General features: G+C 45.9%; 1 protein-coding gene across 1 annotated transcript; it reads left to right on the top strand.

The window, feature by feature from the left end:
* The first annotated feature begins 5116 nt into the window (after positions 1-5116).
* Positions 5117-15878, top strand: FNTA (farnesyltransferase, CAAX box, subunit alpha). The gene is made up of 9 exons (XM_086480099.1): positions 5117-5259; positions 5893-5978; positions 6566-6680; positions 7461-7565; positions 8319-8445; positions 10296-10444; positions 12322-12384; positions 12881-13052; positions 14558-15878. Exons 1-9 carry the CDS (start codon positions 5117-5119, stop codon positions 14678-14680), a joined length of 1083 nt encoding a protein of 360 aa, XP_086336225.1. The 3' UTR covers positions 14681-15878.
* The last annotated feature ends 238 nt before the right edge of the window (positions 15879-16116 follow it).

The following is a 16116-nucleotide window of genomic DNA, read 5'->3' on the forward strand; positions in this document are numbered from 1 at the left end:
CACAAAAGTGCACAGCTGCCAGTTGAGCACTTCTCAAATCACGTAGGAACTTTTACAAAGCCTCTGCATCTTCTATGCCTCCTGCATTATAGCCAAAATGAGGCACCAGGAGGGGAAAGGGCTGAATTCTGCCCACAACTGTGGTGGTGAAAATCTACTCAAGGCACATCCTGGTGCAGAACAGTATCTTTAATAGCACATGTCTTAGCCTGTGCATGGCAAAAAGTAAGAATCTGATCACCCACTGAATGTCCCCCTCCCCCCTGCCTCATCAAGCGCAGTAATCCCCCCAATTTTAGGTATTCTTCTAGAGGCGGAACTGCTCATAGTGTGCTGTACCAATTGCCCCACAGTATTGCACTGGGTCACGGCTTCATTCTTGTATTTGCAGCGACCAACACTCAGTACTTTTACGCAGCGGTGGGGTGCGGTCCGTGCTCTACGTGGGCCACGCAAGGCTCTGTCCTGTCCCAACTCCCCTGGCAAAGACGCCCTTGCAGCTCTTTCCCACCTCGGTGAGGCCGAGCGGAGGCCCCGAGGGCTTGAGGGAAGAAGGATAAATCACCACCCCGGCTATCCTGCAAATCCTTCCAAACTTCCTACTAGCTCTCCCTGCTGCCTCTCCTTCCAGCCCTGCCTCGTTGCATTTCACCGAGCTCAGCGTCCCACCCCAGACTGTGCCTGCCCCCCCCCCCCAACACCGCCCCGTCCCTCCCCGAGGCTCAGACCGTCCCGCAGCCCCGGCGGGGCCCGCAGCTCCGGCCCTGCTCCCCGCCCGTGGGTCGGGCATCGTCCGCCCGCCCGCCCGCCCTCCCGCCGCCGTACTCACCCCGAGGAAGTCGCTCCCGCCTTACCGCCGCCGTCCCCCTCTGCTTGGGTGTGAGGGGGTTTGGGGTGGGTTGTTTGGTTTTTTACTTTCCGTTGGCGCACCTACTTGGGGCGCGGGGGGCGGCGGGGGCGGGCGAGCGCTGCGCGCGGCTGCGCGGCGCAAATCCGCGCCTCCCCTGGCCCACCGCGCTGCCAGCCCCGGCGGGTCGGCACTCCTCGGGCTCCTCGGGGCTCTGAAAAGAAAACGCAGAGGGCTGACCGGCCCGGGAGCGCCATCACTTTCACCCAGACCGACTGCGCTTCCTGCGAGTCCCGCGCCGCAAGACCTCACGCCCCCCCCCCCCCCAAAAAACCCCTCCGTCCCTGTCACTGGTTTCTATCGCATAATCGAGCTGTTCGCCGTTCCATTTTTTCACAACAGTGCCGCTATTTTAGCCGGTGCTATCTTGACGAGGACTGAGACTCAACAGCATGGAGCTCGCGGGCTGGCAGAACGGCAGCGCCCCGCGGCAACCGGGCCGGCCCGGGGCAGCCGCAGGCCCGGCGCGTCGACACCACCGCGGCCGAGACCGCGCCTTGCCCCCGGCCTGGCCCTGCGTAGCGACCGGGAAGCGGTCCTGGCTGCCACCGCGGTGTTTCCAGAGGCAGGGCCCCTCTTCATGCAGTTTTTGGCATTTGCTGTTCGCAGTGAAAGGCACCGGGGCTGAAAGGCCAGCGCAGCTGGCTCGGGGCAGAGCCCACGTTTGTCCGTGCAATACGGACACATGAACCATACAAACTTGAAGCGTTTGTATTTATAACACGCCTGACTCATATATATATATATCTGTATTAACACAGAGATACCCGATACCCACACACTTCCTCATAAATACTTGTATTTATAGACAAACACCAGAAAGCGACCTATCTGCTGCCTCTAACCCGGATGTGGCACACAGGGGAGGTGCAAGGGGGTGATTACCTGGGGAAGCAGTGGGAGTAAGAATCCCAGAGGAGGCAGAGGGAGCACCTGATTTGTCTCGGTTGACATGCATGGGTGATGTAAATTGCTCAAATGTGCACACAGCTCATCTCCTTACCCTACAGTGGGTCATACCTGCAGCCTTCCTGAGAGGCTTACAGGGGTACCCAGCGGACAACCTGAATCCAGCCCTCTGCGGCAGTTTAAGTGACCCCTGCCATGCTGGCTCTGTTCCCTTTCCTCCATAGCTATGCTTGCCTGCAGCCCATCGGAGCAGCGCCCACCTCTTGCTGCACATACTGCACCACGGAGCTCTGATTTCTCTCTGAGCTACCAGGCTCCTCCTAAGACAAAACTACTAACTCACACTGCAGTGCTGGGATATCTCAGATTTATTTATCCTCCACTCTGCCTAGAGCTTCATCACAGCTGTCATCCTATTTGTTGCTTCTTCCCAAAGGTCCTAGCTGCTGGAGTCATATTTTTAAGTAGAAGCTTCAGGTCGTGTTTTAATATTCTCTGTGAAGTGTAGTTACAAATATTAGACCTGTAACAGGAACAATCTCCACTAATGCTGAGCCAGGAGGCATGCAGCTAGAACCTCCAAGTAATATTTAGTAAAGCAGATCCATACTAAGGCACACTCCTGCTTTTGCAGGCCTGAGAGGACTGAAGCTCGCATGCCCCCAAAAGTGTGTAGCTCATGAAATTAAATTGGGGGGTTGGAGGCAGATCAGAAGCCTGGTACACTTTATGGAAGGATTTGCTGTGATTCCACTGGGTTTTGGTCTGGATGGATCGTTTTAAAACTCAGTTATACTCGTGGCTCTCAAGCTTCTTCAATTGGCAGACTCCTAAGTTGCTCCCATGAGGACACAACTTGTTTGTAACACGCTTCAGCTTCCTGTGACAGGCTTGCTTTTCTCAGTTACTACCCCTCAAGCCTTTAGAAGCAGTTCACAGACCCTAACAACCCACAGGTTCAGACTAAAAACGCAGAAGCTAGTCCTGAAGGCAGAAGGATAGCTATCTTATCTGCTGTCTGCCCCATGCCATCAGCAACATATTCTTGGACCAGCTCCATCCAGTGGCTGGCATCAGAAAAGCTCACTTTTATTTCTTGTCCTGCTATGCCACTCTGAGGAAATAAGTTTCTATTGCAGGATGTGGCCTGTCTGTAATCCATGTTACGTAGCTGTAAATATGATACCAGGATAAGCAGTGGCAATGGCAGGTCACTAGTGTTAGTTCTGGAGGAAGCACGACCAAAAAACCCAAATTTTGCTCGAACTCCAGAGCTAATAAATCAGATTTCTTAAAGATCTGTGTCTCAAGTGCCCTCTGCCCATGGAGAGCTGTTGGTATCTAATGAACTCACAATGCAACCTTTCCCTCCACAGGTCACGAACAATGACTTTCATTTCTGCTCTGTCTCTTACAAAACAGGATTTACTGCCTTTGAGTTTTCTCCCATTCATATGTGCACATTTCCTCTGATCTGTTTATGTTTCTTTTTAGGCCTCTCTTGGTTCTTTCTCTCTTTTTTTTAGCATGCTCTGCACTTTATAACTTCTTTATTTCAGTTAGGTACTGCTGGATATCCTCTCTGTCTCTAGGTACGTCTTTCTCAATTTCCTTCCTGTTCTATTCATAGTCCCATAGTCCAAAGCAGCCTTTCAGTAGATTGCTCTGTTTCTTTCCCTCCCTTATATTACTATAGTCTGTGTTCCTGTAATACCCAGAGATACCAACCAAACTATGCACCCCTGTCAGTAACTGTACAAACATCCTGGGAGAAACAATTGAAGTGCCCAAGCGCACCATTAAAATAGGGCAGAAAAACGGCAGAAAGGCAAGGAAAGCGCAGAGGTTGGTGACTTCCCAAAGGAGACAAAGCTGCTCAGTGACAGAAGGACCACCTGCAGGCCCGATTCTTCCTTGTCCTGGGTCTTGTGTTTCAGTTTGCAGTCATGTATTTATACTCTCTCATTGTTGCTCTGGCACCATTCTTCTTTCCATAAAATCACTGTAAAACACATGACACACCTACAGACCTTTCAACTTCAGCACCCCAGAAGTCTTTAAGACTTTAACCCATTCCACCACACATGGATTTCCCACCTCCCTGACTATATAGCACAGATGCAGATGTGTATGCACGGCCCTTACTACAGTGCTCTGCCTGTCTTTAACCCTTCCCTCTCTGATGCATCTCAGCATGCCCTGAATTAGGAACCTGTAACACTGGGTCAGCTGCTTTTCCTAATGTTTATCATCAGCTCAGCTCAGCTCCTTTGTCCTAGTGACCAACATCACCTCAGAAGATCTCCTGCCTTTCCAATTTCTCCCACTGGTTACAACTGGCTGTTTTCAAAGCCTCATGTAACTCCACATTTTACAGAGACCAGATTCCCCAGCCTTGCCCTGTCAGAAAGTTCAACTCTAAAATGGTGCCATTTTCTGAGGTTCTGCAGGGCAGGAAACACAGCTCAATGTGCCTGCAGCACCTTAGTGCCTGAGCATCAGTAATGCCAGGGACCTGCTATATGCAGCTGCTTTCCACCTCAGCTACTGTAGCAGCATTTCCCAGATCCTCTGTTTTCCCCCTGTGTTCCCGGGAATATGTGTCAGTCTGGTGCTGTTGGTTTCATGGCCTTGCACCTACAAATCCTGGTATTGGTGTTAGGGTGGGTTCCCACAGGAAAGATGCTACTGCTGGCATGAGAAACGCCTCCCTTCACTTCTTACATCTCAGATTTTCGTTTACAGTTGTGAAAAACAAACACAAAGCACAACAGGGCAGAGAGCAGCCACCCAAATAACCGATATGCCCTACCCCTAATGCACGGGCAGGGATGTGACCACTGGTCAGGGCACACGGCCCACAGACCCTGCTGGGTCCACAGGTTTTCGTCACGGCATGGCGAGAGGGGTCAAGCGAACCGGAGAAGTACCCCAGCGCCGGGGCCGAGGCCCGGGCCTGGCCCAACCCAACCTCCCGCCGCTTCACCCGGTACGCTTCTAACGGTTAATTATCACACCCGTGGATTAAAGTTCCTCAGGGCGCAGCGCGGCCTCCTGCGCTGCCGTTACCGGCCACGGTTCCGGAGAGCCCCGCCCCACGCAGCCGCCGGTCCAGCGCCACCGGCCGGCGCACTCCAGCCCGGCCAGGGCCCCGCTGCAGGAAGGCACTAGCCCCGCCCCGGCCGCGAAACCCCCGCCCTCCGCGCCAGGGGAGGCGGTGGCGAGCCACGCGGCCGCTCTGTCCCCGCTGCTACGCCTGCCCCTGTGCTTCCGCCAGGCCCCAGAAGCGGCAGCGGGGCGATGGCGGCGGCAACGGCGGAGGGGACGGCGGGGGCGGCGGAGCTGCAGCCGGAGGGGGAGGGCGGCGGTGAGCCGCAGGGCAGCTTCGGACAGCTGCTGGAAGAGGAGGAGGAGGGGGAGGACGCCGGCTACGTGCTCTACAGGTACGGCCCGCGGCGGCGCAGCCCCCGAGCGGCCGGGATGTGGCGTCCTCCGCCACGGCGGGAGGGCAGTGGCGACGCGTCGTCGCGGCGCGTGGCCCCGGAAAAGGCCTTCGGGGGTGGGGGGCGCGGGATGGCGGAGCCGGGGCCGGAAGGCGGCAGTGGGCCGTGGCAGCCGCCCCTGCTGCTAGGGCGGGAGGAGAAGGAGGAGCGGGAGGGGGTTGACTACGTACTGTACAGGTGCCGGCGTGGGCCGCGGGGTGGGGGGGAGGAGGGGAGGCCGGGCGGGGTCTGGCAGGCGGGGCGTGTCGGCTGCCCGCTCGCGCTGAAAGCTGCTGGTGTCGCGTACCGCTCGAACCCAAGTTAGGGCGGTGCGGCTGCGCCGGGCTGAGGGCGGGGTGACTGACTGCCTCCCCTCCCAAGTGGTCTCACAACTGGATTTCGATGCGGTCGCATACGTCAGTGCCTCCTTCGCTTCTTGATATGCTGGTCTGTGTTATTGACAATAATGTAATGACAGCGACAGTGACTGTTGGGGACAAAGATGTGCTGCTGGACAGATTTGTGCATGTAGTGGTTTGAGTAGCATTTTGTGCTGGTTAGAAGCATTGAAAAGACAAAAACTTGTATTTACAGGGACAGGAAGGAATGGGCAGATATTGAACCTGTCCCTCAAAATGATGGGCCAAATCCTGTTGTCCAGATCATCTACAGTGAAAAATGTGAGTTTTAAAAATGTTTCTGCACTGAGAACTTAAGGTGGTTAAATTTGTATCTGTCCTTAGCATTATTAAAGCAAAATTTCACATTTGGGATAACATATTTTCTAGAGTAGTACTGTGAAGAAATTAATATTTATTGTGTTATGGTGGTTGTGTGTGATGACCGAGCATCTCTGAAGTTGAATTTTCACCTGAGATGTTAATAGCCAAGGTTTTATTTTAAAATCATGTGGCTTAAGAGGTGATGCAACAGGCAGTCTGATTCACATAATAAGGCCTTTCTAGCCCACAAGTGGAAGAGAGCTATAGGAAGCCACCGCATCTGGAGAAAGCAGCAAGGAACTTTTCTGATTGTTTTGGATATTATTTAGATGGTGTATTTCTAAGATATTTTTGCAGCTTTTTGGTATACTAGTATCATTTAGAGGTTTCAATCAGCCATGCTGTCAGAGCAATATGTAGCTATCATTTTAAAGAAGTATATTTAAAGTATGTGAAATAGGAATTAACTTCAAGGGATTATCTACCTTACCCCCTAATCAGGCCATTGTCTCATAGCCTTGGATAAGATGCTGTTATCTATTTAGTTCGAGATGTCTATGATTACTTCCGGGCTGTTCTGCAGTGGGATGAGAGAAGCGAAAGAGCTTTCAACTTAACAGCAGATGCCATTGAGTTAAATGCTGCAAACTACACGGTATGGTAAGTGATAATCTTGGGATTGTTTCTATCGTCATTTGATTGCTGGCCTCTTATGTCTTTAATAATTTTGTTTGTCCAGTCAGGGCATGACTAGTTGAGTTTACACAGAGAAGTAGTGCAGACTTCCAGTGAGCTTCTTAAGAAAGCCTTTGTCTCATTTTGATTTGGTGGTTTTCATTCATTTGGCTTTGAGGATATTATCAATCAAGGTCAGGATTAGCTGCCAAAAGAACTTTGCTGTTTAAAATTACATCACTTACCTAATGACATGGCTGAAGATGGCCTCAGTTGACTTCAAGAAGAGACCTAAAAGCATGATAGCTGCCATTTCCTGCTAAATAATTACTAAACAGTGCATTTTAGAAGATCTGTCATCTTAATATTCAGTTAAGTAATGAATAAACAGTGCATTCAGAGTAGGGCCTTTTAACTCGTGAATGCTAACAAGTACTTCTTGTACATCTTTATTCCACTGACTTGCATAAACTCAGAAAGTTTACGTTATTTTAAGCATGTAAGTCATAGTTTCTGTAATAAGACTGGTGTGGGTAGACAGAGGTTAATATGAAACAGGATGTCTGTGATCTTAGATAACATGCTGTTGTAACCAGTTGTATTCCAGGTCTCCACTTTAACAGAACTGGATACGTTGTTTAGTTTTTTGCACTCTCTTAAACTCAGTATCTATTAGAAGAACTGTGAACAAAGGTTCTTCTGTGTTCTCTGTGAATTTTAGGAAGACCCTGTTGCAGTTTTCGAATGCTTGACTTTTTTATACAGGCATTTCAGGAGAGTCCTCCTGCAGTCTTTGGGAAAGGATCTCCATGAGGAACTTAAGTATATTACAGCTATCATTGAAGATCAGCCGAAGAACTACCAAGTCTGGTAAAATCATGTTTTCTTTTTCAGTTCTTAATATTTTTGCACAAAAACTTTTGATTTGTAAATTGTCTAGAATAAGTTGTGATCATTGATCCTAAAAGTTGTTAAGAATTGCTTCCTGCATCTACTGCAGCAGCAGTAGTGGAGGAGTTAGAAGGAGTTGCATCAGTATCACTGCCAAAGTGCTCTTTAGCAGTTCGTTCTAAACATATGATTATGGCATGCTAAAAAGTTTTGTTTTCTTTTAACTTCCATTTCTAAACTGACAGAATAACTCTGATAGATCAAAAAAAATTATGAAAAGGTGAACAAAAAGACAAATAGACATGAGTATTTTTTCTTTTATTGGCTCTTGGAGTTCACTTACCCATTGTTGGGTTTTTCCAAAGTGAGTGGGAATAGGCAGAACAGCAGCATGGTTATTACTAGACAAATTATGTAGTACTAGAGAATTTTATTCTGCTGAAGACTTTGGATATGAGTGTTAGAAGTGAAACCATGTTACTTCAAGTAAACATAACTTGCCTAAATGGAGGTGGTTGGCCAAGGTGTATGTGTAGTTAGAAATTTTTTGTAGTGTAAGTTTTCATCATGTATTTCTCAGAGCCAAGTGAAATGTTTTGATATATTTAATTTGAAGTACTTAAGTAGTGTTTTTTTCTTAAGTAGTATTGCTGTATGCTGTTTTAATATAGACCAGACGTTCACAAGAAATTCTAGACTATTCTGAAAATAGCTTCCTCCTCTTGTTGTTAGGCATCACAGACGGGTGTTGGTGGAGTGGCTGCAAGATCCATCCCAAGAGCTTGAGTTCATAGCTGACATTCTTAACCAAGATGCCAAAAATTACCATGCGTGGCAACACAGACAATGGGTTATTCAGGTAATGTTTCCACAAAACACTTAAGTCACTAAATAACCTGCTCAGAGTGTAGATTTTTGCTTCTTAAATACAATCTGAATTGCATTTGACACTTTGTTTCGTAAAGCCGAAGGGGGAAAACAGTTGCATTTTAATGTGTGGTAGAGGTTAGCTATAAACTCGTGGTTTAGGAATTGAGTTCAAAAAGGTCTATTGTGCATGAATTTAATGATGAGCTAATACCATTGTGTGCAACTGAATGGTGTATCATAGAATCATAGAATGTATTGGGTTGGAAGGGAGCTCTAAAGGTTGTCTAGTCCAACCCCCCTGCAATAAGCAGGGACATCTCTAACTAGGTCAGGTTGCTCAGAGCCCCATCAAGCCTGACCTTGAATGTCTCCAAGGATTGGTCTTTGTCATGGTTGGGGCCCAGCCAGGAGCAGGGCACCATGCAGCTGCTCACTCATGCCTCCCCCTGCAGTGGGGTGGGGAAGAGAATTGGGAGAAAAGGGTAAAACCCCACGGGCTGAGATAGGACCATTTTAATAGAACAACACAAGAGAAGAAACAACAGTAATAATAACAATACTAATGAAATCATAGATAGAGCGAGTGACACCGAACACAATGGCTTACCGACTGCCGCACCGTGCTGCTGGTCCCCTTATACACTGAGCATGACATCAGCATGGTGCTGAATACCCCTTGGCTACTTTGGTTTTTCCCCCTTCCAGCTTCTGGTGAAAATTAAACCTATCCTAGCCAAACCCAGGACATTATCCACCCCTTATTCTATACCATCTATATCATGCCCAGATCCTACACTTTGGACTTCCATCTGTCAAAGGTGCTGTTGGATTGCTGCGTGCTGCATCCGGAGCCTGCGGCTGGTGCAGGCTGCAGTCCATTTCGCATGGGCCAGGCTCAGAGTCTGCAGGTTGAAGATGTTCATCTAGAGGAGGTTGCTGGGTACCAGTTGCTGAAGCCAGTTCAAGTTCCATCACTGCTGACTCTCATTCTGCTTCATCAAAGTCCATCCTCCATTGATTTGAGTGACTTTCACTGTAACACCACTGATAGGACATACAGCAACTGTGGTAGTGGCAGCATACAATGGCAGGCTTATCTAGCAATTAACGTCATACAGTTTAATTCACTGGATATTCTCACCCAAGCTTGTTGTTATCAGCAAAGCTGCTGAAGGTGCGCTCAATGCCACTGTCAGTATCATTAATGAAGATATTAAACAGCGCTGGTCCCAGTACGGACCCCTGAGGGACACCACTTGTCACTGCTTTCCATCTGGACATCGAGCCATTGACCACTACTCTCTGGATGCGACCATCCAGCCAATTCCTTATCCACTGAACAGTCCACCCATCGAACTCATATCTCTCCAACTTAGAGAGAAGGATGTTGTGGAGGACCGTGTCAAAGGCCTTGCGGAAGTCCACATAGATGACATCCTTAGCTCTTCCCTTGTCCACTGATGCAGTCACTCCATTATAGAAAGCCACTAGGCTGGTCAGGCAGGACTTGCCCCTAGTAAAGCCATACTGGCTGTCTTGAATCACCTCTCTGTCCTCCATGTGCCTTAGCATATCTTCTAGGAGGCTCTGTTCCATGATCTTCCCAGGCACAGAGGTGACGCTGACAGGTCGGTAGTTCCCAGGGTCCTCCTTTCTACCTTTTTTTAAAAACGTAGTGTGTTCCCAGTGCACCCTTCCTTATTTTTCTTTTAATTTCGTATTGATTTCTTTTAAAAAGGCTCTGTATCTAATGTTCAGAGAACTTGGGAGCAAGTAGAATATATTTTTAAAAATAAAAACTTTTGATTGTGATGTTCTTTCTTCCTTCCCTTTCCATAGGAGTTCAAACTGTGGGACAATGAACTGGAATATGTAGACCAGCTTTTGAGGGAAGATGTGAGAAACAACTCTGTTTGGAACCAACGACACTTCGTGATTTTCAACACCACCGGCTATGATGATCCAGCAGTCCTAGACAGAGAAGTCCAGTCAGTACCACTGTTTATGATCACATTAAGCATTCTCCGTTAGTGAAAGCAAAGTAATACTTTGACAGTCCCTGTGCGCTTGTCGTTCCTGTTTTTAATGGAGTTTTTGGGCCCCTTCTCATGGATAGCAGATCAAGAGTTAGTGCATATATAGATGTGTTCAGTACCACTGACTTACTGAGTAGTACTGAAGCAAGCTATGCTTACCCTGGGCAAGCTACTTTTGTCAATCTGTCTTCCCACCCTGCTGTTCATTCTGCAAACAAAACTTTTGGCTTTTTATAGTCAACTAGTTATAGTAGAACAATCTGCAGAAAAGCTGTGACACTGGAACCACTTAAGTTTTGCTGTTCATTAATGTCTTACATCCTACCCCTAGAAAGCTTGGAAGGAGAGGCACTCTCAGTGTTGTACTAAACTGCTGGTTTAGTAGTACAGTAGCAACAGTGATTTAAAGATAACATTCACCTTGATTGCAAGAGGAAAAAGAAAAGAACTTTCAGGGGTATGCGGTCTGCGCAAAACCAGCTACCTGTGTGTGCTGGCTAATTTTGAGGAAAATGAGCTTTGAAAACTGTTTCAGAGTGGTGTGTTTGAAGACATACTGGGCTTCTAGCCATTTATTTTACTACTGATGGTGGTAAGGGAAGCTTCCTTATATGGTTTTCACATCTCAGGCTGCTGATCAGGGTTGATGGTTATGAGAAGATGTTTGTCTAAAGTGAAGAAGCAATGAAGAGAAGGTACTGCAGGTTTTTTTGGAGTTATTCTTCAGAACAGACTGAGTCTCTGAATAGGTCTGTTGGTACATTGTTCATAGAGGATTCCAGCCCCCACCGCCTTTCATGGTTTTGCCTGGTCTTTGCAAACTGCTGTAAGTTGTACTTTTATTCCAGTTTATAACTTTCCTGCAGATTAATCTGAACCATTTCCATGACTTAGGCTTGGATATGCTAGCTTTTTCTCTCCAGAAGTTAGCTCTGATATTCTCCCTTGATCTATTTATACATGGGTGCTATGTTCAAGGTAGTTGTCTAGCATCTTAAGAATCAGACTGTCTAAAGTTTATAGACTTCCCAGGTGTCATTATAAACCTGTAGTTGGGCTGCTTATTGCTTGATAAACTCAGTCTTTGTCATCATGACTGCAGAAGGTAAAAGAAGGTTTAGTGTTGTTGGGGTTTTTTTTCAGTACTGCTTACAGAACTTTTTAACAATATCTGCTGTCTCTGAAAATCAGCGGAATGCCTGGTTTTGCTGGGGAAGGGCAGAAGGTAAAGTCTGGTTTTGTGAAGATGAAATGTGGCTTTGCCTCTTGTTGCTTTGCTTTTAGAGGAGTTGCCTAACTGCTACTTAAAAAGAACTGCAGAAGGCTGTGTGAGCTGAAAACTCAATCTCAGCCTTTCTGTGGGTTTGCTCAAGTGCAGCCTCATGAAAAAAGTTCTGCAGATGGGTACAGAACATACCACATTCAGTCATATTGACATAGCTCACCCTGGGCTTCAGTTACTTCAGCCCATTTCAGCCCCTTGCCATTTCTGAGCATCAAGACACAAGGTATTGCTACAGCATACCAGGAGAGTATATCATGTTGTTTCTTAGTGTTACTGCTCATAATTTTTGAGAACTTCATTATTGTATAAAATGCAGCAAATGGAACACTTCAGAATTTAAAAGAGTTCTCATGTCTGCCTCTCCAAGACTTGCGGTTATTGTATTGCGAGGCATATTTGATCTGTGACCCAACTGAGGTGATCTGCAAAAAGACTCTGAAATATAGACTAGAGAGGTGTATTTGGGAGCGTCTGAGCACATTCAGGTAATTTCTAACTGCATTGTGAGTGGTTGCGTTGATGACCTGCTATCTCTTTCTCACAGATACACTCTTGAGATGATCACAGCAGTGCCACATAATGAGAGCGCTTGGAACTATTTAAAAGGGTGAGGCATCCTTCTCTGTGGGGCAAAGAGAATATCTGTAGAAGGTGTCTTACACCTAGCTCTTAAGTGGAAAGAGCTTGAGGCTGTTCATTCTAGTGTTGTGTGCTTAAGCAGGCAGGCAAAAACCTCCACAAGGGGTTAATACATTAACCCTGTAACTTTCCACTAAGTTTCTGGCTCTGTAGTTCTTGTGGGAGGATTGCAAGTACTTCTCATGCTTTTAAAAACTTGGCCTGTAATGTTACTGGGTTCAAGAGCATAGAGTAGGAAGCAGTGAGCATGCTTTCAGTCTATTTCTGTTCAGCTCAGTTGAGCATATACTAGCTTACTATAACGTTAAGCTGTGTTATTGCTGCATGCTGCTTACTTTCTGCCTTACTTGTATTTGCGCCCTTATTTCAAAACTGATCATAAATAAAGGAGTCATAACAAAAATGTAGTTCTTCACACCAGACTTCCCAGCGTTATGTTTCAAGCCTATTAACCTCTGTTGTAGGATTCTACAGGATCGTGGTCTTTCTAAGTATCCAAATCTGTTAGAACAACTGTTGAATTTGCAGCCCAGCCACAGTTCACCCTATCTGATCGCCTTTCTTGTGGACATATATGAAGATATGCTTGAAAACCAGTGCGATAATAAGGAAGAAACACTAAACAAGGCATTGGAGGTATGTTTTGAGAGCTTGGTTTTGCTTCTCAGGAATGCCATCTATAACTGTCTTGGTTTATATCCTGACAAAACAGGATTGATTTTCATAAATAGAACAGGTTACCTGTTAATCACAGGAGCTCTATGAAGAGTTGAACATGAAAGCCAGATAGTCACAAGTGTCTCATGATTTATCTATAAATAACTTGCCAGTCACAAAATCACTGTAATTTTTCTTCATCTGGTAGTAAAGGAAGGTTTCTAATGCTGCCTGCAGAAGAAAGGAGATGTTTGAACAATCAAGGAGTTTCCAGTGCTAACTTTTAGCATGAACTAACTGTCTTCTCTATAGGTTAGTGAATCTTGTTCTCAGAATATCTGTATCTAAACAGAATCTCAAGCTCCCTTTGCACTTCTTAGCTCTTTCTAAGAAAGCTGGCAGAATTAGTTTAAAGGCCAGCAGGCATTGGGGATGTCAGTAAGTAATGTCAGGCACCATTTCCTACAGAGAATAAATGACTTCTAGCAATGTTCTGTATCTCCCTGTGCTTCAGATTCAGGGAACTCCTTGCAGTAGTTTCCAGTGTAGTTTTTACAAGAACACTTCACATTCACTGTGGGACAAACTGGAACGCAGTGTAATTAGGGCTGCAGTTCTTGCCTGGAGTCTCTATGTTCCAACATCATTCTTTCTCAACATTTTTCCTTTGTTGTGTTCCAGGACCAGAGTGTAAATAAGTGCAGTTGTAGCTCCCAGATTCATGTCCCATTTTACAGTTTCACTGGGATTGACTTCATCTATTTATGCATCAAAGCTGTTTCTCAACTCTGGTTCACTGAGTAAGGCAATGTCATCTGCATAATAAAAGGGAATTGACTAGAATATTTGTAGACGGTGTTCATACCATATAAATTTTAAACAGCGTGTCCTGCGAGTAGGGTTGACTTCTGCTGTGCCTCACTACTCCCCCCAGATCAAAGTAAAAGAAAAATCAGAACCTGTGGAAGTATCTGTGTAGCACTAGCTCTAACACGTTGTGAGATAACATTACTGACTTGCATGGAGAATCCTTTTAGGACAATCTGCTAAGAGAAAAAACACAAACAAAATATCTCTTGTCAGTACTGAAGATTCAAGATCAGAATGTTCCCCTACTGTTTTGAATAAGTGGTTTAGAGCCTGCTGGATGACTAAAAACGAATCAAGCCTATCGGGAAGTCGCAATTATACTACAGGCTGAATAGGCTGGGGTAGATGATGAGTGGTAGGCACAGAAAGGATTCACAGGGAAACGATGGCAACAGAAATAGGATGAGAGATTTTTGTGCAGTGTCAGATTGGTTGACTGCCAATTGAAGTTGACATCAGTTGGAGGTCATTGGACAGTTGCAAATCTGGTGAATAAAACAAATGTTGCTAAGAGAAGTGTTTCTAATACTGGCTGAACCATATATTGTATGCATTTTGTAAGGATTCCGTTAGCTTTTGATATAACACTCCAATCTCTCAATTTTCTTTCACAGTTGTGTGAAATTCTGGCTAAAGAAAAAGACACCATCCGAAAGGAATACTGGAGATATATTGGAAGGTCCCTTAAGAACAAGCACAGCTCAGGCACTGAACAGAGCACATTGACAGACAAGTAGCAGTAACCGAACATGGAAGAGAACAGTGTTAAGCTTTCAAGCTGTTTAAAGTAGTACTAAGTAGGGTCATCAACTGTGATGGATTAAGGGCACGGACTCCGACTGGGGATGAACCGAAGACCTTTATTGTTTGCTACAGTGTCATTATATACTTTTCTCTACTAGTACACGCGCCACTAAGTAAGCTATGATTGGTGTACAGGCATTGTCCACGCGCCACTACCGCTGACCCCATTGGCTGCTGTCCTGCAGGCTTGCATTCTTCTCCTGCCTAATGGTCTGCACCTGTTTTCTTCCCTGTTATCTTCCTTTACTCTTGTTCAAGGCCCAGGGCAGGAGCTGCCTGAATCCTGTTAACTCTTTCCATCCCTTCTCTCCTTGTTCCTCCTCAAATAGGGTCATCAACTAGTTTAAAATCCAATGTAGTGTTCCCCTGGTAAAGAGGTATTGCAATGAAAGAGGAGTGCAGACGGCTGTATAGTCTTGGGTCACTGCTGCTACTAGTGATAGCTCTAGGTTCAGTCAATAAACATATTAAGGCTTAATTATTGAAAGGTACCAAATAAATGGTTTATTTCCTAATAATAAATGCATAAAGCTATACCTATTATTTATAAGCACTGAATGCCCTGGCTTACCTACTCGAGGTTCCTGACACAGTTACATCAGATGCTGCAGTAATGACTGCAGGTAAGGTAGCTGTAGTGCATATCAAGTAACCAACTGCTGGTTAATGCGAGCAGGTGCTACAGTTGTTGCCTTATGTGGGAGCAGCTGTGCAACACTGAGAGCACATGCTATTGTGTGCAACTAACACCACGTATCATTTTGTAATAAAAACAGATAACTTAGAAGCATTTGTCTGAAATTTTTCATTGTGTTTTCTTTTGGTCTTTAGATATCCATAGTCTGTTCTTCTCAGATGCTAATAGAGATAAAAATAAAATATCCCCTTTTAGGGATATCGAATTCTGTTGCATTGAGGTGTCTTTTGCACTGGAGTATTCTCATCACAGAAACTTTCAATACACTTGATATATTCAGTGGACCCTCCAGTTCTTATCTGCACAGTGAGGAAAAATGCTTTGAGGACCCTAGCTGATCTGTTTTCTGTTAGAATTCTGTTCAGACAGCTGAAAATCTGAAAAAAAATTGTTTTCTTCACCCTTTGTAACCAGACCAAACTGAAGTCATAGGTCAGAAGAGATTGTAACTGGTTATGTTACATACCTTCCCTGAACTGGAAAGGAAGAAATGGTTTTGTTGGGGACCTTTTCACATTAAATATCTTAACCTTGTTGCTCCTGTAGGCTTTTCATATCTTTTCCATGCATATATTTAGCCAAGAAGTATTTTTCCTCCCCTTCTTGAAAGGTAGAAGGCACTAGAAGTACAGAACTGCGAAGAATGTGTATACCTGTACAAGAAAACTGCAT

This window comes from Leptosomus discolor, chromosome Z, assembly GCF_034619465.1.
Source record: "Leptosomus discolor isolate bLepDis1 chromosome Z, bLepDis1.hap2, whole genome shotgun sequence".
In the NCBI taxonomy this organism is placed as follows: domain Eukaryota; kingdom Metazoa; phylum Chordata; class Aves; order Leptosomiformes; family Leptosomidae; genus Leptosomus; species Leptosomus discolor.

Excerpts from the sequence above, each read along its gene's own strand:
- FNTA (XM_086480099.1), top strand. The coding sequence starts at position 5,117 with ATGGCGGCGGCAACGGCGGAGGGGACGGCGGGGGCGGCGGAGCTGCAG. Across the intron at positions 6,681-7,460 it reads GCTGCAAACTACACGGTATG|GCATTTCAGGAGAGTCCTCC; the intron begins GTAAGTGATAAT and ends TTTTTTATACAG. Across the intron at positions 13,053-14,557 it reads CACTAAACAAGGCATTGGAG|TTGTGTGAAATTCTGGCTAA; the intron begins GTATGTTTTGAG and ends TTTCTTTCACAG.